Raw genomic sequence first — 24,587 nt, 5'->3', positions numbered from 1 at the left:
TTAATAAGTATACATTATTTTATGGTTTATTACAACATATTATAATATTATTCAACTTTAACTATAGGAAAAAACAAATATGTATATCAATTTTTTGGAATAAATATACTTTTTTATAAATAATGTATTAATAAATAAAGTATTATACATTTTTTGTTATAGCCATTGCCATTTGTTTATTATGTATGTGGCTTGCAACAGAGAATAATGATTTTCAATGATGCTAACTTTCTATAAGCTAAAATTGTACTAAAATACCCAGAATTTCTTAAAGTTAAAATATTAATTATATACAAAATTAAAAATAATTGTGATGTTTTACTAGTAAAATAGACCTTAAAGGATTTTGTATTTGTAATTAATAATTATTTTAACAATGAGTTAAAAAATAATATTTAATTTCTTTGTTATTTTTAATTTATTTTTAATTTGGCCCTTATTAAAAGCACAAGAATTTAATAAGGCTCAATGTCAGAGTTTAAAAACATTTTTTTTTGTTTACTTAAAAATGTTTTATATAGAAGATAATTTTATTTTGGCGAGTTGGTGAAATAAACATTTTATTCTCATTTAGTTTATTTCAATATCTTTGTAAATGGAATTTATAAAAAATAAAATAAGTTAGGCGGGCGTTATTTGGCTTGGGTACCTTATAAGACGAAAATGTTATTTATTCCTTTCTGTTTTGCTGCGGAAAATCACTATAAGTTGAAATAAAACCTATCTTAACTCGAATTATTTGTCAGATATTTAGAGATATTATTTTACCTTTAACATAACATCACAATAATATAAAAATGAATCGTTATTGATCAAAAAGTGATTTTTAATAATTATTTTGAAACTATTATGATGTTATTTTGATGTCATGATGATTTTTTGTTTATCTTGAGTAATACTAATGCCAATGGGTACTTAATTTTCAAGTTTTATAATTCAAAAAGTACCTACTTAAAGAGAAAATATTTTATTATTAAGAAAACCAAAATTTCTAAAAATTTTGTTTTAAGTGTCTAAAATATGCTCTAGAAAGTTGAACAAATGAAGAATATGCCTCTAAAAAATTATATTTTATTACAAAAGTTTTCAAATATTAAATATTTAGATCAAAAATTTTCAAATAAAATAGTTATATATAAAATAGCAGTAGAATAAACTGAATAAAAATTTATTTGCATATTTAATTTTTAATTTAAGTTTTATGGCATTAAAAAAATCAAAATTTTAAATGAAACAAATGTATACACAAATTTAACCCTCAGATGAAACACATTATAGCAGATTCGATATTTTGCCTCACATGAGTTTTGACATACACGTCACCCGATCATTTTCAATTGCGTATATTTTTGTATGTAATGCTTAGAATTTGAAACATTTTTTTTTAATCGATACATTAGAAGAAGAATAAACAGGTGCAATAATCGAGAAATTGAATATATTTGAAATATTCAGGACAGAAGGAAACGTACTCGCGAGAAAAACGGTTTTTCTTTTAAAATTCAGTTTTGAAAGGAAAACCATTAGAGACATTTTTCTAACGGATTTTGAAAGGTAATTGAACGTATTTTAAGAGAAAAATATTGTTATTTTGAAAGTAAAATATTGAAAAATTTTGAAATAGTAGTTTATCAAAGTTTATTTTTTGACTTTTTTCAAATTCAATGCTATACTAAAAATACAATACTAATTCTTTTTTAATTTTTTATTGAGATTTAGCCTCTAATTTTTGTACTTTCTATTAAGGTTTGGCTTCTAATAAAAAATATCTAATTATCGTACATTTAGTCGGATACAATCGGATCATTAGTTCATGAAATATAGTATCTTGTTCAGAATATCAAGAAACATGGTTCCAAGTGTAGAGGTGAAATAAAAAGGATAAAAGGGGAGTCAGAATAATTAACGAAGGAGTGTGGTAAAAGTCAGAGTTTTCACGTAGAAACGTTTATTATATATTTCAATTGCTACAGTCTCGAGCCACGACAACAATATCGAAGTCAAAATAAATACGTGTGACTTAGCCGGCTGCTCCGAATCGACTCTTTCGAAAATCGCCTATTGTATCATAAAATAGGAAACGTTTGTTTATGATACTGCGCGATGAGTCCGATCAGACGTCTTTGTCTAACGTACTTATGATTACGATCTACAGTCGTGATCCGCGTGAAATAATCGCGTGAATGCGTAAATCGCCTACACAAGAAAAATGCATTTAAAATTAAACTGAATATCAGGTAAAGTTAATTGCGTACTTTTTAGTAACAACTGTTATCAACCAACAATGTGCTTCGCAGGTCTCTGTTTTCATATGAATGGAACAATTAAAGTGAAAGTTTTCGCTACATTTCAATTGGCCGAATAATCGAACTTTATGCGACGCATTGCGCTATCTTTGCGTTCTGCAGGCCATATTTTCTTAAATAACTTGAATACCGCAAAATCATTTTATAGGTATTATCTACATACTTAGAGATGTAAAAAGTATTGTTTAAAAATCGATTTTTTTTAACCAAAAGAAGTAGAACTTGGCTTTAAGTATCATCTTACGAACTATTAAATTTGATATACCATTGGACACAATTATTCCAGTACCAATGAGAATCGGAACATAAATTTACATTCATGTTTTCATAGTTTATTGTTGTTTTTAACATTTCAACATCTTCACTGTCCAAATCCCAATTTACCAAGTTTCCAAACCACTTTAATCGTTTGTAAGTGCGAAGCATATTTAGCAGGACAGTCGCAGATACTTTACTTGCCTTGGAAATGTAGAAGCATGTTAAATTTTGTAAATTATCATTGCATCCTTGATTATTTTTGTGTTTGCCAGATGGTTTTAGTAATTTTTCCAGATGCTCATTTGTTAAATCGAGACAACTATGGATGTGCAATGCTGTTAACTCAGGAGCTAGCGAAAATATTTTTGTAATTACCAAAGCTTTCACTGTATTTCCGAGTTGAATTTTCTTTAAATATTTAAAAGGTGGAGGATCATGTCCCTTTGTCCAAACTATATTCGATCCATTCTTAATGAGTGTGTGTAAATTAGGACAGCTACTTAAAATTTCTTTTAAATCCACCTGCAAAGGATTCCGACTTTGCGTCATTTGAATATTGAGTTCATTTAAGTTTTGGCCATTTGTTCGAAGATAATTGTAAAAACTTGTTAACCATTCCTTTTCTGACGGTACGTTATCCACGCTTAACGAAGTAATACAAGGAAACAAGCGTAACATGTCGGGAGAATGATTTGGTTCATAAATATGTAATTTTTTCACTCTTTGACATATTTGTGCTAAAAGTTTTATATTGAAGGACGTTGTCTTGTGACTCCTTGCTTCAGTTAAATTGAAAGGGACTTGTAAATTGATGAGTTGATGCGTTATCTGCGCTATATGTTCCATATAGCTATATTCTGCTAAAGATTCGAGTTGTGGAATTTGCATTAAAGCGAGTAACACACCTAAGCTGGTAACAGCAGTATTGGCGACATTTAGCACTTTCAGCGTATCGCACAATGAGTTTCTATTTTTATGTTCCATAAATAAAAACACTTTCTCCGAATGAAATTTCTTTTTTGATCTAGAGCTTTTCATTTCCCATCTACTGAACAGTTTTTTAATTCGTGACCAGTTAGTGTGTTTTTCAGGCGAGATGGAGCGTACCTTGTCTCGCGGTTCTATTTGAAAGAGTAACTGCTTTAATCCTGCATTCGTCACTTGTTTAGAGCAAGCTATGTCCAAAATTACGAGTTTTGGACAACTTTTACCTATGACCTCGAGCACAGCGTCGCTGGCTACATTTCGAAGTGTTAGAATTGTCAAGTTCTTCATATTCAATAGTGCCGAATGCAACAATTCGCAATCTAAGCCCAATAACGTGTAACGAGTTAGGTCCAATGATTTGAGTCCAACTCCTTCCAAGGCGAGTAATTTTAAAAGAGATGTTTGATGGCTACATCCGTAATAACAACAGAGATTGATCTTTAATTGTTTTATATCATTGTTGAGAAGAATGGTCAATATGTACATCGTCGCAGGTGTGGAAGTGAGTGTCAAACTAACAACTGATGGGCTGTTCAACATTCTCAAAGTTTTCTCGATAACTTGGGAGCGCAAATGAATCGGCAGTCCATTTATGTAGTAGGGCCGTATCGTCCGTTTTATGAAAGCTATCATCTGCTCTGCCGATGATTGCTGCGAGAGCATTTGCAAGCGTTGGCACATCCCGACGAGTTGCTGGCACACGCATCCCAAGCTAAGACCTTCTAAGGAATTAGGCTGATGATGGCCAGGCATCTCTTCTTGTTTGCTAAAATGTCCCAATAACAAATATTTATTAGTTTTACACCTCTATAGCATTACTTGAGTATGTATATAGAGGAGGAAGTAGTATTATGACCACTCATTTACATTTTATACAATAACTTTGTTAATAATCAATATTTTAAATTGAAAACTTAACGATTATAACAAAAATCTGATCAGCTCGTATATAAATTAACAATAATGATAACGGCGCATAAACGAGCAAAAATTTAGGACGTTTGTATAAAGTGTAGTTTGTATTTAGTAACAACTTTTTGTCACAGACGTTTTGACTCTACGGAGTCTTCTACAGTGTGTATATGACTTTTACATTACAATACTAACAACTTTTTTCAACGCGGCCTACAGTTTGAATATGATACAACAGTTAAAGTTCATGTCCAATTTTGTTAACTGCTTCGTTTTCTAATCCACGAAACAAACTAAGTCCAGATATACGGCGACCATTCGCATCTCGTCATACGAGTCTTGCAATTTATTCAAATCTCGACCATCAAAACTTCACAAGTAAGAATAATATTTATAAGCGTTATTTAAACAGTCTAAAAGTAATAAAGACTTACAGTTTCTCATTAGAGTCGTTACAAACATTTTCAATTGTTGGTCACTTTAAACTTAATACAATATATATATATATATATATATATATATATATATATATATATATATATAATATATCTTTAACGGTCGGCATGACAAGAGAGAATGAACGCTGCTAGTGCTGCGGAGTGAGCGCGAAAGATATTCTGCTGTTTACAATAATATACCTAACTTTATCTCTCTACATATCGGCAAGTCTGTTCAAAACAGAGCTGTAACAATCGTCTAGAAGTTCCGTATCAGTTTTTTTATTTAGCCTGTTTTTCTGTTCATTAATATGTATCATTTCAGAAATCAATCGTTTATGGTAATTGAGCTCAAAGTCAAAGATCTTAACATTATCCCAATTAAAAGAATGATTTTGTTGTGATCTGTGTTTACTAATGACGGATATTTTGGATGATTCAAGTTTTATATTATTCATGTATTCTTTAATTCTTGTTTTTAATTTCTTTTTTGTTTGTTCTACATATGAAGCATTACAGTCATTACAATTTAATTTATAAACAACATTGTTACACTCTGTTTTGTTGCTCCTGTCTTTGTGAACTTTGATGAACTGGTCTAGCTTGTTTAAACATCTAAAGTTAAGTGTCACTTTGTTTTTATTCAGAGACTCAGATATTTGTTCCGATAAGTCTTGTACATACGGAAAGACCAGAAACTTTTTTTCCACAGGCGTATCAATCTTGTCAACCGGGTTCTGAACTCTGTTATTTAATTTAACGGGTAGCCATTATTAATTAAGATGTTAATGCAAAATTCTAGATTTTTCTTGTGGTATTGGGGATGTGATAGTAAAATCGCCCGATCCATCAAACTATAAATGGTTCCTATTTTTTGACACATTGGGTGGTGGGAAAAGTACGATAAATATCTTCCTAAAAAGGTGTCTTTGTGGTACCAGTCAGTATGTAAGATGCTGTTTTCGACTCTAATCGTCGTGTCTAGAAAATTGAGGCTACGTTTCTTTTCACGTTCAATTGTACATTGTAATCGGCTGTGATATCCGTTGAATTCGTTTAAAATGTTTTCAATTGCTTTGGCGGATGCCGCCAAAGCAATATCGTCTACATAACGTACGTAAAACGGTAAATTGATTTTTAAATTATTTAGAACTTTAGACTCCAAGTTTTGCATCACTATGTCCGTCATTACCAGTGCTAACGGTGAGCCCATGGAAACCCCGAACGTTTGTTTTGACAGGAGCAACAAAACAGAGTGTAACAATGTTGTTTATAAATTAAATTGTAATGACTGTAATGCTTCATATGTAGGACAAACACAAAGGAAATTAAAAACAAGAATTAAAGAACACATGAATAACATAAAACTTGAATCATCCAAAATATCCGTCATTAGTGAGCATAAATCACAACAAAATCATTCTTTTAATTGGAATAATGTTAAGATTCTTGACTTGAGTCCAATTACCATAAACGATTGATTTCCGAAATGATACATATTAATGAACAGAAAAACAGGCTAAATAAAAAAACTGATACGGAACTTCTAGACAGCTCTGTTTTGAACAGACTTGCCGATATGTAGAGAAACAAAGTTAGGTATATTATTGTAAACAGCAGAATATCTTTTGCGCTCGCTCCGCAGCACTAGCAGCGTTCATTCTCCCTTGTCACGCCGACCGTTAAAGATATATATATATATATATATATATATATATATGTATGTATATTGTATTAAGTTTAAAGTGACCAACAATTGGAAATGTTTGTAACGAATCTAATGACGAACTGTAAGTCTTTATTACTTGTTAGACTGTTTGAATAACGCTTATAAATATTATTCTTACTTGTGAAGTTTCGATGGTCGAAATTTGAATAAATTGCAAGACTCGTATAACGAGATGCGAATGGTCGCCGTACATCTGGACCTGGTTTGTTTCGCGGATTGGGAAACAAAGCAATTAACGAAATTGGACCATGAACTTTAACTGCTGTATCATATTCGAACTTTAGGCCGCGTTGAAAAAAGTTGTTAGCATTGTAATGTAAAAGTCATATACACACTGTAGAAGACTCCGTAGAGTCAAAACGTCTGTGACAAAAAGTTGTTACTAAATACAAACTACACTTTATACAAACATCCTAAATTTTTGCTCGTTTATTGGCCTCTATCATTATTGTTAACGATTATATATTTATCAAACTGTTCTTCAACAGATTTTAGATACAAAATTATGACATATGTATTTGGTAATTATTGGCTTTAGGAGACTCAGCGTCGATGACCTTGACCGTGATATATGTTGTCAACGGCATGGCTCTGAGTAACCTCCAACAAGTTTTAGCCGTCGCTTGCTCTTTGTTAAAAAGTTATAATCATAAAAAATTTGGGTTATTATTTACTATTTTTCTTAGTTGATAGAAGAGGGAGAGTTAAAGGGGGAAGAGGTGGTAGCAAGAGAGAGGAGGCGGCAGGAAGAGGAAAGATGGAAAAGAATTAGGAGCTCGAGGTTCAACAAATGGTATAACAGAGTGAAAGGGAAGGGAGTGCCGGAGTACTTGAAGAGGGATTGGAAGGAGGAAAAATGGAAAAGGATTGCGAGGTTTAGGTTAGGAGACGGTATGAGAAGAGGTAGATACTGAGAAGAGAAAGAGGAAAGAAAGTGTAGGATATGTGGATGGAGAGAGGAAACGTGGGAACATATATGGGAGGAATGCACGGATTGGGGGACGGAAAAGGGATGGCAGGAGATGGTAGAAAAGGTTTTAGGGAGAAGGGAGAGGTTTGGATGAAGAGACTGGAGGAGATGAGGGAGGGAGGAGGTTGGCTTGGAATGAATGGAAGTATGGAAGGAAGGAAGGAAAATGCGGCGGAAACGGAGGTCCAAGGAATGAGTGCAGAATGATGTATGGATGGATGAGTGTGTATTTCGTTCTCTCCTCTCTCTTGTGCGGAATGAAAAGTTGCGAGAAGCATAGGTATTTTGTAAGCGGAGCGGAGGTCTGCAGTGTACTCCGCAAAGGAAATAAAGCACTATTACTACTATTTACTATTTTTCTTAATTATTTTTGAAAATATTCATTTTACAAAAAAAGGGTCAAACAAAAAATGAAGCTCGTGATAAGCTCTACAAAAAAAGGTCATATACGTATTTTATCTAACTTCAATACTTTAATCGTTATAGTAGAAAAACTGTTTTAAAATAAGTTTTCTTTATTTTCATTAATAATTCATTTTCAGTAATAACTACACATATACTTACATATACACGCGCGCACACACGCACACACACACACACACACACACACACACACACACGCAATGTGTGTATACTTATTTTGTGTATATACTTATTTTCTACTATAACGACTAAAGTATCGAAGTTAGGTAAAATATGTATATGATCTTTTTTATAGAGCTTATTATATTTTTTACGAGTTTTATTTTTTGTTTAACACATTTTTTTGTAAAATGAATATTTTCAGAAATAATTCAGAAAAATTTTTAATTTTCACAAACTTTTTATGATTAACTTTTTAACGAAGGGCAAGTCACGGCTAAAACTTGTTGGAGATTATTCAGGATCATGCCCTTGATAACATATATCAAGGCCGAGGTCATCGGGGCTGGGTCCCGATAAGTCAATAATTACCGAATAAATTTAAGAAATTGATTTTAATTAAAAAATTACAGTATTATGTTATAAAATTACATATTTATTCAAAATAAAGAGAAAATATTTTATGTGTGTATGTATGTACACATAAACCTTCCGTATGTAGACTGCAGTCTATTGAAAATCTGTAATATATGTAATGTAAACTATAAATTAGCAATCAACTTATCGAATAACTACTACGATGTGGAAAACTCTGAAAAAGAAGTCATATTAGGCCTATTATGATACGCATAAGGATTCATATTAGCCACATATTCATGTTATTATTTAACCCTTAAACACACCGATCCTGTAAAATACGGAAACACATTTTTGGGTCTGGGAGACTTTTTCAACTTTGAAAAGCTATAATTTTGATTACAATCAATATTTTTCTACGATTTTTTTTTTAAAACAAAACTTCGAAATCTCAGGAGTGTGACTGCATAATCGGCATTACCGATAAATAATTTATATTGTGAAGTTATAAAAGCAAAACCATTAAGCAACAATGAAAAATTGGTCAAAAATCCACTTTTCCTTCAAAAAATCATATCTTTGCAACAACAAACGTTTAAGGACTTTCAAATACGGCGTTTTAAAGCTAAAGAGTCACACTTTTAAAATAAAATTTGGCAAAGTCATTTCTTTTAAAAAGTATAATTATATAACATGGAGAATATGAGGTATTTTTGGGCATCTAAAAATCCACTTTTTAAAAAAAAATCATATCTTTGCAACAAAAAATTTTAAAGAACTTTACAATATGGCGTTTTAAAGCTAAAGATTCATACTTTCAAAAAAAAATTATATTATTGTCATTTCTATTAAAAAATGTACTTATGTAACAAGGCGAATATGAGGAAGTTTTGATTAAATTGTGTCTAAAATTGAAAATTGATGTGTTTCATGATATATTTCGGAAAAACTCTTTTTTCTACAACATTTTATAGTATTCCAACTTTAGACAGAGTATATGCGAGTGACATCTGCAAATCGACCTGTTCGAACGTATTTTGTCCAGTTTTTTTATGTAAAATACTCACAAAAAAAGTTTCACTTACACACTATATGGGTCGCATTGACCCTAACAAAACTTTGCTGCCGTGCCGTTCGAATTCTAGTTGACCAAAAAAGTTGATCAACTATATCAATTGAAAGAGGAGATTTCAAACTTTTTTTACGTCTTGGTTCGAACTTCCTATCTCATTCCGTCTTCACATAGCAAGTGTTCAAAACTTCATATGGGGTCTCTCAGACCCACTTACGTGTTTAAGGGTTAACTTTGCGTAACTTGAAATGTGTACAGCCGAATAAATTAAATAATAAAAAACACTCCAGTGTACATTTATTCGTGTAACAATACACTCAAGTTTAAAAACTACGAAGAAGTATGTACAAGTAAATGTTAAAATGTACCTTGAAAAAGTTTTGAAGTATTCGAAAGTAAAAATGTCTCATAACAAACAACGCTATTGTATATTGGTGTATTAACATCATTACATAATGACAAACTAAACAAATACTTCTACAAGTAATCTACTAAAATTTGTCACCTAATAATAGTAATAATATAAGTGGTTGTAATATGTACATCCAATATCACTTTCTTCTGTATATATATATATATATATATATATATTGTTTCAATCAGATTAACGAAATAGAAGATTATTTTTTGACATTATTAATAGTTCAAACTATTAAAAAATTTGGCAGAAGGAGGGCGGATTAAAATTGAGAGTGCAGACAAATGGATGACTTTCTCGTGGTGGGGAAAACATAATCACCGACTTGTTTACACAAAATGTTGCGGCGTAATCGCAATTACCGACTCGTTTACATAAGCAATTTTGTTACAGATTAAACGCCAAGTTAATACTTATTTAATACATTATTGAAAATAAAGAAAAACTTATTGAAAAAGTCAATACGTTCAAATAAAACTCGAACCCACGAAGATGTCAAACATAAAGATGAGAAGGCCTATGTCGCTCGCAGCAGATCTTAGTGCTGAATAATATTTTTTCTCCAATCTATGCAAATTGCGCACTCCATATTTGTCGGACTTGAAACATAGTGGCGGTTCATGAAGCCGGAACACGTATTATCACAAATTAAATTGATGAGCAGTTTAATAATATTGCTAAGAAACGTTTATAAAATTCTTCCTTCTCCAAAAAATCTCCCCACATTTCGTGTGAGCGTTCTACCAATTTGAATACTGAGGCATGCATGTGAAATTGGTAAAATGCTCACGTGGAATGTAGGAGGATCAGGATTTGAATCCTGACTGAGATGTTATTTCTTCACAATAAAATTCTTTACCGTTTTTTCGGGAACGAAGATTTTATAGATCTTTTTTAGCTGACTTTATGCAATGATTGTGTTTAAAGTTCGACGGATATGCGGATCGTAGTTCGAATAAGGAGATTGTAAATATGATTATCCTGCATTAAGAACCGCTATGAACATCTTCAGGCCTTTTCATCTTTATGTTTGACAATATGTTTAAAATATGTTTAAAAAATAACTAATTAAAATTGAAAATTAATTAATTTGAAAATAAATGTAAGTTATAAGTTATATTATAACCTTTTAATTTTATTAGGTATCTTCTAGCATTTTAATTAATCACTACCCAACTTTGCGTATAATCTAATATGATAATAGCAATTTCTGACGAATTTATGTATTGTGTATGAGATAAATATTGTATCCCAGTGATAAACAAATAACGATACTAGCATAGTTAATATTTGCTAATATGCGATTAATATAGATCAGATCGAACATTTTTGATTCTTACTTTTATGTATTTTTATTTATATATTCATCATATCTTTTTCTCTTATGTTTTTCTGCTATTGTAAATGTTGGTAACAAATTATGTTAACCGAAAAGCTGCAAATAAGAAATATACTTTATTATTACCAATTCTGTTAGCATACTTTGTCAATATACAACTTCTGTCAGTAAAATATATATATCAGAGTGGCGACTAATAAACAGATATCGAACAGATTGATGGCAGTTTGATGACGCTAAGCAGTTTTGCTATTACGAATAGCATCAACAAATTGCAAATACTTTGCAAAAATGCAACGACTAATGATCAAAATATATGAGAGATTTACAGTTGACAGCGAGCAAATCTATTAAATGTATTGATGACAAATTGACAGCAAAAACTAAAAAATCTGTTTTTATCAAAATCATTTACCTGCGAGGAGTATACGGCACAACTGATAGATAAATAAATGGAAATGGATTGAAAGTGTGTAATCCATTTTAATTCATTTGAATACATTTTGGATTAAAATACAGCAATTAAGTCATTTTAATCCTACATCATGGATTAAAATGAATTGCGAAAACTCCTTTTAGATTGAAAAAAAAAATTACTTTATTTAAATCTTGTTTCATAGATTAAAATGGATTATGTGCCCGCATAACTTTCTTGGATTTAAAAAAATAGAAATCCCATAATTTTAATATCACTTCATGGATTAAAATGGTTTTAAAGAAGCATTCTTAAGCTTTAATTGGATAGAAATGGATTTGTGTAGTCATTGCCGAATTCAAATTCTTTATTTTTTGAATCTATTTCTATCCATTTTAAATATTTTGAATCCATTTCCGTTTGCTGGGTGTGCAACCATGATGAAGTTTGTTTTCCGTAAGTAAAAAACTGTACACAATGAAATGAAAAAATGCAACGACATGAGATTTTTTCTTTACATATTCTAATAAAATGATTTTGAAAGGAAATACTCAAAATTGGATTCAAAGGCAAAAATTAATGAGATAATTTCTTGAGAATATGATACAATTTTTAAGTTTGTAAAAATTAATACAAAGACTTGATATTGATCTGTTTTCGCTTCTAGAGACAAATGTTTGCATTTGATACCACTCTGTGACGTATCTGGCGACAGATCTGCATTTGGTACGAATCTGTAGGCGCTTTGCGGTAAACTGATCTGCTCAGAATTTGTTGTCAAACTATCGTCATATTGCTATTGTCATATCTGCTTTGATGTTATCAAACTACAGAATATGTTCTTCAAATTTGGTTCACATTGCAGACCGTGTATCGGAACACAATAGGTTTTGAAATATGCATATATGTATGTATGGTATGCATATATTATGAACTATTTTTCAATATTGATGTAACATTTTTAGATTTACCGTGAGTGTACGTATGGGTATCATATTAAGTTTTTTTTAATGAAGGAATAATATACTATTTTTTCAAGTTTAACAATTTTTTAAAAATGTTGGACCAAACTAAGATTCTCTTCTACAAAATTAAAATTACTAGCATCTATAAATTTGTAAACAAATAACACCTCAACTATATGTTACAAAATTATAATAAAAGTAATAAGTTTGCATATGACTTCAAAAAATATGAATTGTGTGTTTGCGTGCGTGCGTGCTTGCGTGCGTGCTTGCGTGCGTGCATATATACATAGTTATAATATTAATCATTTATAGTAAATTTTTGGAAAACTGTAGAATAATAGTAATATTGAAAGGTGGAAAAAAATTGATTTAACTGAGATTCAAACTCAATATATTTTAAAATTAACGATAAATAAAGGCTCTGATGACGTAAATCAAAGGAGAAATAAAATACCAATAAGAGTCGACACTGGATGTTAGTATGTAATTACAGTGTATATTGACAATCAGTCGTTAACAAATACATATAAACGTTTCGACCCGCAATTTGGATCATCTTCAGTACACCAAGTTAGCACGCGGAGATTGAATACATATAACGCAGATGTAAAACATTTACGTTTGCGTTACATGTATTTAATCTCCGCATACTAACTTGGTGTACTGAAGATGATTCAAATTGCGGATTGGAACGTTTATATGTATTTGTTGACGACTGATTGTCAGTATACTTTGTTTTAATTCCTAACACTTACAATTAGAGTTATATACCACTGCTCTATTATCATAATTATTCTGGTCGTATACTTTATACGCAAACTGGAAGAATATAATTGTCATCACTTATTTGTATAGAGTCTACATAACTATGTAATTATAGTTCAGGTGTCATTTCACTATGAATTAATAGTTGCACAAATACTGTTTCTGTTGTGATACAAACTATTTTATAATTGCAATTAAAACTTTAGTTATAACAATTATAAAATTATTTATTGAACTATATTTATTAGTTCAATAATATATATAAAATTTATATAGTTGCTACCACTAGGAAGTCTTTTCGAATGCGTCAATACTGGAAAATGGTTTTTAATACTATTTTTACGCATATCAAATTTAAATAATACCATCTCTAAGCGTTTTTTAGATTTTTGAATTTTTCATATTTTTTTCTCAACCGTGATACTCTATTTTTAAAATAAAGCACTTTAGGATATATATTCCATACACTGCCATATAACACAGAATATTACATATAGCAATATTGCAGAATATTGCAAATGTTGCTGCAACATTACTGGAATAGTCTGTACAGCATGAATATGTTTATAGGATCCTTTCTTCATAAAATAAGCCAAGAAATATCTCTTAAAATTTTTTGTACCTGCTTAGAAATCATCCTGTATGTCATTCTACGCATCTATATTTATCCTTAAAAATTATCAAACGCAAAAAAGTTTGATAATACCTTCGATGAAAGATTTAATATTTTTATTTTAAAGTATAATATTTTTAAGCTTTAATTTGAGTTCTTTTCAAAGTCTCTGGCACATCTCGGGATTAATAGCTAAAAATTTTCAAAGATGATAAAAAAATATTTTTTTTCCAACTTTATTTTTCTCAAAAAATCTGACAACAAAACATTTTCATTTGGTGCATCAAAAACCATAAAAAGAACACGTATTCTGATTAGAGTTACTGAACTCAAATTTGTTATCCACTCGTGTAATTAACTAGATATGTTTCATATACTATGACATACAAAATTAATATCGAAGGGTATCGAAAATGCAATTAGTAGTGTTATAACGTCAGTTAATGCCGCACATATATGGTTGTTTGATTTATCGATTAAGAGGCTAAATAAATTTTCTTTTTCGCGAAAAAGAAATTAACAAAATGTGGTACGTGTATACCTTGAAACAAGCGGAACTCACGGGATGTCTCCTGAGCAATGGCTCACGCTAAACTGGCGCAACATCGCTACCAGTGATTATAACTACATTTTTTACGCATGCGCGTAAAGCAGTGATGTATATTTAAGGAGAAGTGGAATTTATGAACGTGTACAGAAAAAGACAAAAGAGAGCGTCACAAGTTATTTGACAAATATAAACAAGTTTAATTTTAATAATTATCTATATCTAGAATGGCAATGCTATGTTGAACATTATAAAAATATTTATTTGTTAAGAATAAATAAAAAATGATTATTTTTTTTTATTCACTTATCACGATTTAGCATAAAATATGACAAATAGCATTTCCTTAATTAACTTTATTGATTGAATTTCAAAAACAAAAAGAAAGTTTGTTGACCGTGACAGCAAAAAATATTTTGCTAAAGTTGCAATTTTTAATGTTTTTTAGTTAAACAAATGGCAAAATATTCCCAAAGAGTTGTTCTGTTAGAAATCGTTAAGGAAATATTTTTGCTTTTGATACAATTTTTCATGATTTTATTCGGTATCCTTTTTTAGGATTTTTTTTGAAGAAGGTATGAATTTGAAACTTGATACATTTATTCTTTAATTTTTTAATCTTCTCTGCAATTTTTTTTTAATGTTAGAAACGATATTATTTTTAGCAATTATTCGTAAATTTCTATGAACGTGTTAAAAAAAATATTGTTACTATAATTTACGAATAAAAAAATTAAAACAAATTTTTTTTATATAAAAAAGTCAGAGTCACTTTGAATTTTTTAAATAGCACCATACATTTTTTCCATAACATTGTACGATTCTTCAAGACGAATTGAACGCACTTATGGTGAACGAATTGAACGCACTTTTATCGATGTTTTATTTATTTTATTGATTTATTGACAATACACAAATACATAATATGTATCATAAATAAATTACAAAACAAGTTGTAATTATTCTTTCTCTAAGATCATGAATATTTATTGATGTTTGATATACAAAATAACTATTCATTGCTGCTATTGAAATAACGTTCGTTTTAGAAAAAGACTCAGAAAATACTTATATAATCATTTATTATAGATATTATGTGTTTCCAATACGAAAGTATTTAAAGACAGCTTTTAGTGTTTATGATCTGTATACATTACTGACCAAAGCTTGTAAGTATTGTTGTTACAAATAATGCTGCAATTTAATATTAAAAAATATCATAAAATTAATAACATTTGTCCATCTAAATTACATATTTATATTTTCTCATTAATGGTATTTACAATACATATCATGTGTTTTTGTAGCAATAATATCAATAAAACATGAATAAGTGACATTCACCATAGTGTGTTGAAAAGCCCTACAATATTATAGAAAAAAATTATATGGTGCCATTAAAAAAATTCGAAGTAATGTAGAATTTTTTATTTAAAAAATGTATTTTTTTAACTTTTCTAAATCATGTGTTGTAACCTGTATGAAGCTAATGAATATTCACCTTTCAACATTTTTTTCAACTGTGGAAAGTGCCTAAAATATCATGTGTATTGTTATAGTGAACAATATCCTGTATGTATCTTTTCGAATTACACATATGTCAATTCAACGAGTAAAATATAAACGTCATGATAGATTTAATATTTATAAGAATGATTAGTAATAAAAGTAGAATAAATATTAAGTATTTGCAGAAAAACTTCTATCTTTATTATTCATGTACTATTTTTTCTTTTATTTGAAAACATTTTTTTTTTTAGTATTAGATGTGTTTGAAATTATTTTTATATGGAGGACTTAATAATTTATATTGCATTTCCAAATTCAAACATACATTTATAGAAGAGAGGAGGGTAAAATGACGATCTTAAGATTTGTCGTTTTTTGCTAATTTCTGTGGTAATATAAAAATAACAATTTATTTATTTTTAGATTCACTAGAACTTTGTTTATCATCAGTAAAAATTAGAAATTGTTAAATAAACTAGAATTTTTTAAAATTTAAATTATTTTAGGACATGTCAATTTCGTTATCTTGCCCCCATATGCGGGTAAGATGACTTTTAATACCAAATAAGGTGAAAGACAGTCAAATAAAGTGAAAAATATATTCTTATGAATAAACAAAATTTATTATAATATAATAATCTTATACTATTTTGATAGTACAACATAGTTCAAGAAAAACATAAATAAAACAAAAAATATTTATATAATCTGCAAAAATAAAATTATTAAAGTTGTAATATACATTACGATATAGAATGCGATTAAAATTTTGTTATATGTAGTTAGAATGCTGTTAAGACCGAAAAAACTAATGCACGAATGCATTACTTGCCTTTGCACAACTTTCGTCATCTTACCTAAGTCGTCGTGTTTATTTGTTTATGAAATATAAAATATTGCAATATAAAAATTGAAAAATATAAATACATTATTGTATACGTTTTTAGCTAAACAATATTGTGAATTTATAGAAACGATAAAAATATTATAATTATGTTATTCCTTTTGAACGGACACTAAAAAGTTACGGATAAATGCTTCCAAAACACATTTCTTATTACATTATCTATTTGTATAGACAGATTGAAATCAAACTATCACAGATTATTTGTTACCATCTAAAGTCTCTAGTAAATTAAACATCGATTCGTTATTTGTTATTAACTTGGAAAAATTAACAATTTGTCATCTTACTTCCCTCTCCCCTATTATAATTTTAATTTCAATGTGATTAAAACTAGATAAATGTATCTGGATTGCAATATAAATATCACAATATTTTAATTGACAGTCAAGTATGCTGAGAATTTTTTTTTTGATTCTATGCATGCTTGAAAGTATTCCATTTGACCTTCTTGTCGCTCGCTTGTTATCCTTCAGCGATGCCATATGTTACTCACGTACTACAGTATAAATACGTGCTGTTGTATCAATGATTTCCTCTTGAGGCCTAACCATTCTATTAGAATTTCAGATTATTAGTTTTACTATTTAAGTGTGTATTTTGTCTTGAAGCAAGCCAGGATACATTTATTTTACTAACAATACTTTTTTGAAAGGATAAAAGAAATGAGAATTATGATACTCTGCAATAAAAAATCGACTTTTCTTTTACCTTGAGACTTTGTAGATAATTTTCTGTGATAGATTTCTGACTGACATGAATTTGGATGTAAAATGTCTTTATCACATCAGGATTTTGAGAAATATACTATAAAATTGTTAAAAGTTGCAATTTTCGAATTTTTGAATAATTAATAATTATAAACTCGAATGTGCTACAAACTTTTATAAGAAACTTTTGAAAGATCAAAATTGTTACTGCTACAAAATAAAAAATAAATCAAAACAGTTTTAAATTCAATTCGTTTTATCAATCAATAGTCAGTTCCTGTAGAAAGATATACACGTATTGTTCCATCGAAAGGTCAGTGAAGATATCGATAGCTGATGCAACTTGAATATTAAACACACGCACTATATTTTCGTATATCATCCACTTGTATAACGAAACAAAATGTTATTTATTTGAAAACATTTGTTTAGAATAAGAATGAGGTGAATAGGAAATTACAAGCGGAACAAAGATAATCCGAAATAATATGTTTATATGATAACATATAAAAAAATCGTTTTCTTCAAAAACATTTTAAAGATTGAGTAAGAATGCGTGTGACATTAATACCTAAGGAAAATAAAACAAAATAATTAATTTTTTTTACTTTTTATTTCAATTCTCTCTTGGCATTTAAGAAACATTTAGGAGAAATATTCCTTTGGTTCATGTTTACAAATAAAAAACGCAGTATCTTTATTTTTAGGTACCTATCAATGCCACAGATTATAATGTACTGTGGATGGGAAGTCATCCAAAGCCAGATGTCTTGCGGAATTTACTGCCTTATCAAAAAATAAACCATTTTCCTAGGTAAGAATGTATTATTAAGAGTTTCTGTAATTGAAGAAAATGCCTCTCGGTGATATTGTGTAAAAAGTCGATAAAATATATTAATAAAATGATTTAAGAGGTTTTTTTATTTCACCATCCTGTTTTTGGGGAGTTTTTTTTAGGAATTTTTTGAGAAAAATAGACAAATATATTTTTTTAATTACTTTTTGTTTTTTATTTATTATTATTTGAAAATTGATTCCCTATTTTTTCAATAAAAAAAATATGAAATATCGGTTTTGCAGTAGTTTACGGCAGATCTTGTTGCTTAATAATAATTTTTGTGTAATTTTTGTTAACAACATCTAGCTTCCTTGAACTTCACACATTCGTTGATTTTGAAATACAGTCCTCCACTGAAGCCGGAATATGTAATGTCGCAAATTAAATTGACAAACAATCTAATAATATTAATGTTCTTAAACATTTTAAAACATTGTAAAAAATTTATTGCGAAAAATAACACTTTATCAAAAATTCAGGATTTTGAATTCTTTTGTTCGGAATAAATTTTTTACAGCGTTTTAAGATACTTATGAGCATTAGTATAGGTACTATACTAATTACTCGTCAATTTAATTTGTGACATAACACATTCTGGCTACAGTTAAGGATTGTGCTTCGATTAATATGTGGCGCACAGTTGACAGGAGCTGGTAATTACAAACAAAAGTTGGCATACAAAAATTATTATTAAACATGATTCAACGCAAACTACTACAAGACTGCTTTTCTCATATTTATGCTGGAAAAAAATATGTGTAATAATTCATTAATAATAGATCCGTTTGATCTCTGTTATGGTTCTTCGTAGAATACACATGATTTTGAATCTCTCAATAGATTGAAATTAAAAACAGAAACATTGTTTTAATCGGAGCACACTTATAGCTCGTATTATCGTCGGAATAAGAATTTTTTATTTTACTTAATATATAAAACTTGGTACTTTTATTAAAAACATTTTTTCAATTTTAATCTATTTTATTGTTTTTTTATTTTCGAGTATCAAAAAATATTAAAAATTGAGTTATTGTGATAATTCTGGACGATCGCTGCAAGTGATCTGATTAAAATGATGTTTGACTTTTTAGTTACAATAGATAGTTGAATTTAATTAAGTTATTAATAAATTATTATTTATATTTTTTATATAAAGAAAATGAATGTTTAAACTATAATAAATAATAAAGGACAAAACTAATTTTAAAAAATATTTACTTTTCTAGAAAAATTCTGAAAAGCTTTCTAAAAAATCAGCGAACGAAGTAGAAAACCTAAAATTTTTTAAATATTTATTAAAATTTTTGTAAAGTGTAATCGAAAATCTAAATAGATATTAACTTAATCTTCTTGAAAAAAATATTTTTCAGGTCTTACGAAATTACTCGTAAGGATCGTCTCTACAAAAATATCGAAGCTATGCAGAGAAGTAAAGGCCTTCGAAATCTTGATTTTATACCTCAAACATTTCTACTGCCTACCGAAGCCAGAGAATTGATTTCGGCGCATTTACGATATAGAGGTCCATGGATCGTCAAACCTAAAGCTAGCTCGCGAGGCCGTGGCATTTATATTGTCAATAATGTAAGGACACACTCCAATATTTTATAAAGTCCACTTTATAAATAAATCTCCGCTTTTTGCAGTTTTCAGAGATGCGATCGATCAAAAAATTATTTAAAAATTGCCGTTAAGTAAAACTAACACTAACAATAAGTTAAATAAAACTTATGTTCTGAAAACAAAGTAACAGTAACATAATTACATCAATGTTATAATTTCATATTCAACAATATAAATATAACACATGTTATATTATACATAGCAGTTATTTTGTTGATTGTCAAATTATAATATTAGTATTATGTCACTGTTGATGTTTACTAATTACTGGTAGAGTTTGTTAACAGAAACTATTGATATTAAAATTATTTAACTTTCTGCGAATACTAATGCAATAGTTTCTTCAATTCCATAAAATGTGGATTTAAGTACAAAAGACAAACATATACAAGGTGTCCTACCTATCTTGGTCATCTTAAATGTCTTACTGTATCTTACTTGTTTTTGATGATACAAAAGATACCTGAGAAAACCATTATTTTGTTTTATAAAGACAAATATCATCTTTTGATGATACAAAAGATACCTGAGAAAACCATTATTTTGTTTTATAAAGACAAATATTATGAATAGGAAATACATAATATATCTCGTAAATTCTTGAATTTTAATTTTACTTTGTATATATGTTACGGGCAAAGTCCGCAATGTGGCAGTGTTGACATTGCCCGGACATTTCACAGATAGTGTCGACATTGCGCGCGTTGACAATGTTGATACTGCCATATTGCGGACTTTGCCCGTAACATATATAAGGTCATCGAAAAGTATCGGATCCCTTGATTATTTTGGAAACTATGCATTTTAGAAAAAAGCATTTCAGATTAAAGTTGTAGGATTTCAAAAGATCTATTTACTGATCTTATTAGTTTGACTTTGGATGACGTCGCCAAGGTTAGATTAAAATCACATTAACTTTTTTAAATCGAACACCCTAGTTCTCATTCCAGAATTTAATAGCTGGTGTCAAGAGCTTTCCAAAACCTTACAAGAAAGCTTATTTTTGTTGAGTACTTTCCGAGTTGTGAGGCTTGAAAGCTACAGTGTACTGTAACTTTCAAGCGTTATAACTCGGAAAGTACTCAACGAAAATAAACTTTCTTGTAGGCTTTTGGAAAGCTCTTGACATCAGCTATTAGATTCTGGAATGAAAAATAGGGTGTTCCATTTAAAAAAGTTAATGTGATTTCAATATGACCTTGGCAACGCCATCCAAGGTCAACTGATAAGATTAGTAAATATTGTAGATTTTTTGAAACCCTACAATTTTTATGAAACACTTTTCTAAAATGCTTAGTTTTCAAAATAATTAAGGGGTCTAATACTTTTTGATGACTCTGTATACATATATAAATATACACGCACACATACACACACACACACACACACACACACACACACACACGCACACGCACGCACGCACGCACGCACTCACGCACGCACGCACACACGCACGCACACACGCACACACGCACGCACACACGCACACGCACGCACACACGCACACACACACACACACACACACCACGCACGCACGCACGCACGCACGCACGCACGCACGCACGCACGCACGCACGCACGCACGCACGCACGCACGCACGCACGCACGCACGCACGCACGCACGCACGCACGCACGCACGCACGCACGCACGCACGCACGCACGCACGCACGCACGCACGCACGCACGCACGCACGCACGCACGCACGCACGCACGCACGCACGCACGCACGCACGCACGCACGCACGCACGCACGCACCACGCACGCACGCACGCACGCACGCACGCACGCACGCACGCACGCACGCACGCACGCACGCACGCACGCACGCACGCACGCACGCACGCACGCACGCACGCACACACACACACACACACACACACACACACACACACAGACACACAGACACACAGACACACACACACACACACACACACACACACACACACACACACAATATAATTAGAAGAATCATAGATCATATTATGTCGTTATGATTCTTGAAAACTTAGCACTTGACTTTTAATAGTTTTCAATACAAAAAATGTGTATTGTGTTTGTAGTAACAATAATTTTGTTTATAGTTCCATATATTTAAAAATATAAAGTTTAAGAAAAATGATTGTTACCCAATTTTGTGCTAAAAAGAACACTAGCATATCTTCGAATTATTTATAATTGTTTGTTGTAATTTTCTTGTCAATTATAATTGAACCGTTTAAATGACAATATATTTGCAATAAATAAAAAATGTAAATTTTTGCTAATTTTTATTTTTTAAACAACTACAAACAAAGTGCTAACATTTTTTGTGTTGAAAAGAATTATATCAAAAAATGAGCAAAAATAGAACTGTAAATTAATGATTTTATTTGATTCTTCTCTCTTTTGAAACAATTATAGCAATATGCTATAAGGGTTAAATCACTGATTATGATAGTCAAAATGGCCAACAAAGTTAGATATTTTTAAGTGGTTGGTGACGCAAAATTAATTGGCGCACAATTTGCACCTATTTAGCCAGTTTTGTTTTTTTCATATGGACGTCAAATTAGGGGAAAATATTTCAATTTAAATCTTTTACATTAGAGGGCTGAGAAAAGACAAACTCTTTTGCATTTATCTAATATGTTTATATTTGTCATTACATTTAAAGCACTTTGGTCAGTAAAGTACTTTTATCGATAAAAACGAGAATGTAAGCCCATATTTTTCTCAGACATTTTTTCATATCATAAATTATATAGGTAGTGAGAGGTGGTCAAATTAAGTAAGACATCTTGTATAGTATAACAAGTAACAATTATTACATACATATTATGTAATAATGTATAAGGTGTAAGGTAATATAAAGATATTTTATATGGCCTATATGGTTTTCTTTCTTTAGTTACAGCAGGACGTTATGAGAAAAATATAATTAAAAATTAAATACAGTGTAATAAAGTAAAAATATAGAGCTACAATTATATGAAATGTGGAAATCAATAACTATCATTTGATAGTTATAGAAAGCAGTAACTTTTCCATATTAGAAATATTAGATCATAAGAAACATAATCAAAAAAATTTTACTTTTGTCCGCACTATTAACAATAAAATCTATAAACCGAGTCAACTGTCAACTCACGTCAGCAAACAAATCATGTTGATAGCTTGTATGATATACTAGCATTTTTGTTTACTTCACTTTGTAACTACTAAGAAACGTCAAGTAGGCCATATTGGATACTAAATCATATAGAATACACTTACCTTATATAATAAATAATATTTTATTTATACATATTCTATGTATACGCTATATATGAAATATTTCACAATCAAATAAGTTAATGTTATAAATTAAAAATTTTACATGATTAAAAATATCCAGATATATATAACATGTACATATAAATGTTTCTTAGTTTCTGTGCATTATTTTGATTACGTCATTATGATTAATGACGTAATATTGATATATTGATTAATTTTATTACTTATAATTACATATCTAACAATAGTAATATAATTACACGATTGAATTTTTTACTGTTATCACCCAGACGTGTGTTTGGATAGCACATGTCCAAAATCGTGTTACAACTTAAAATTTTCACTGTGGTATGAATGAATAAATCTTGCAATCGTTTTTAAGATTTTTAAGGTCTTGGTTTTGGATATGGTGTTATCTTATTTATTACTGTGATGTTATTTACTACTGTTATTTAAGGAATAATTTTTTATTATGTTCTGTAATATCATTTTTTCAAAGTTTTATAATTTGTCAATGGTGTACTTATAGATAAATATAGCCTTGACTTACTTGGACTATGTCAATACTGTTTTAGTAAAAATTCTAGCTTGAACTGATGATTGCGAAATATGTAATATGCCCATCATTTGTATTTAATGTTTTAGCCTGAGAAGATTCTAACAGATGAATCAGTTATCGTGGCACAATACATAAATAATCCGCTTTTAGTCGACGGACATAAATGTGATTTACGTCTCTACGTGGCTGTGACGAATTATGATCCTCTGTTAATTTATTTGTATGAGGAAGGCTTAGTGAGATTTGCAGCCGTTAAATATGACAGCCGAAGTCAATATATTTGGAATCCTTGCATGCATCTTTGCAACTACAGTATAAATAAGTTCCATGTGGATTATGTTAAGTAAGTTATAATAAAAATATGGCTAATATATATTAGGATAAAACTATATTTATTTGAAAAAATATAAATATAAATATACATATATAATAAATCACAAAAAAAAGAAGTACCATTTTTTGATTAAAGCGAGTCTTTGTGTTTAATATTCTTATATTAGTTATTAAAT

General features: G+C 29.8%; 2 protein-coding genes across 5 annotated transcripts in view; one reads left to right on the top strand and one right to left on the bottom strand.

Moving 5' to 3' along the window:
• The window catches only part of LOC105206378 (tubulin polyglutamylase TTLL5), a 144,710-nt gene that overhangs the window by 56,307 nt on the left and 63,816 nt on the right, over window positions 1-24,587 (top strand). For all 4 annotated transcript variants that reach the window (XM_039456866.1, XM_039456865.1, XM_039456867.1 and 1 more), the window contains 3 exons: window positions 18,506-18,612; window positions 20,007-20,220; window positions 24,165-24,421. In XM_039456866.1, the coding sequence (XP_039312800.1) occupies window positions 18,506-18,612; window positions 20,007-20,220; window positions 24,165-24,421 (578 nt within the window). The remainder of the gene's footprint in view (window positions 1-18,505; window positions 18,613-20,006; window positions 20,221-24,164; window positions 24,422-24,587) is intronic.
• LOC105206192 lies at window positions 1,914-14,835 on the bottom strand. Its single transcript, XM_011175736.3, has 2 exons — window positions 14,670-14,835; window positions 1,914-4,317 (listed from the first exon to the last, which is right to left on the bottom strand). The coding sequence occupies exon 2, from the start codon at window positions 4,302-4,304 to the stop codon at window positions 2,547-2,549; it is 1,758 nt and encodes a 585-aa protein (XP_011174038.1). The 5' UTR covers window positions 4,305-4,317; window positions 14,670-14,835; the 3' UTR covers window positions 1,914-2,546.

This window comes from Solenopsis invicta, chromosome 13, assembly GCF_016802725.1.
Source record: "Solenopsis invicta isolate M01_SB chromosome 13, UNIL_Sinv_3.0, whole genome shotgun sequence".
NCBI lineage: Eukaryota > Metazoa > Arthropoda > Insecta > Hymenoptera > Formicidae > Solenopsis > Solenopsis invicta.
The sequence above is the reverse complement of the archived record's forward strand: the minus strand, read 5'-3'. Positions and strand labels throughout refer to the sequence as shown.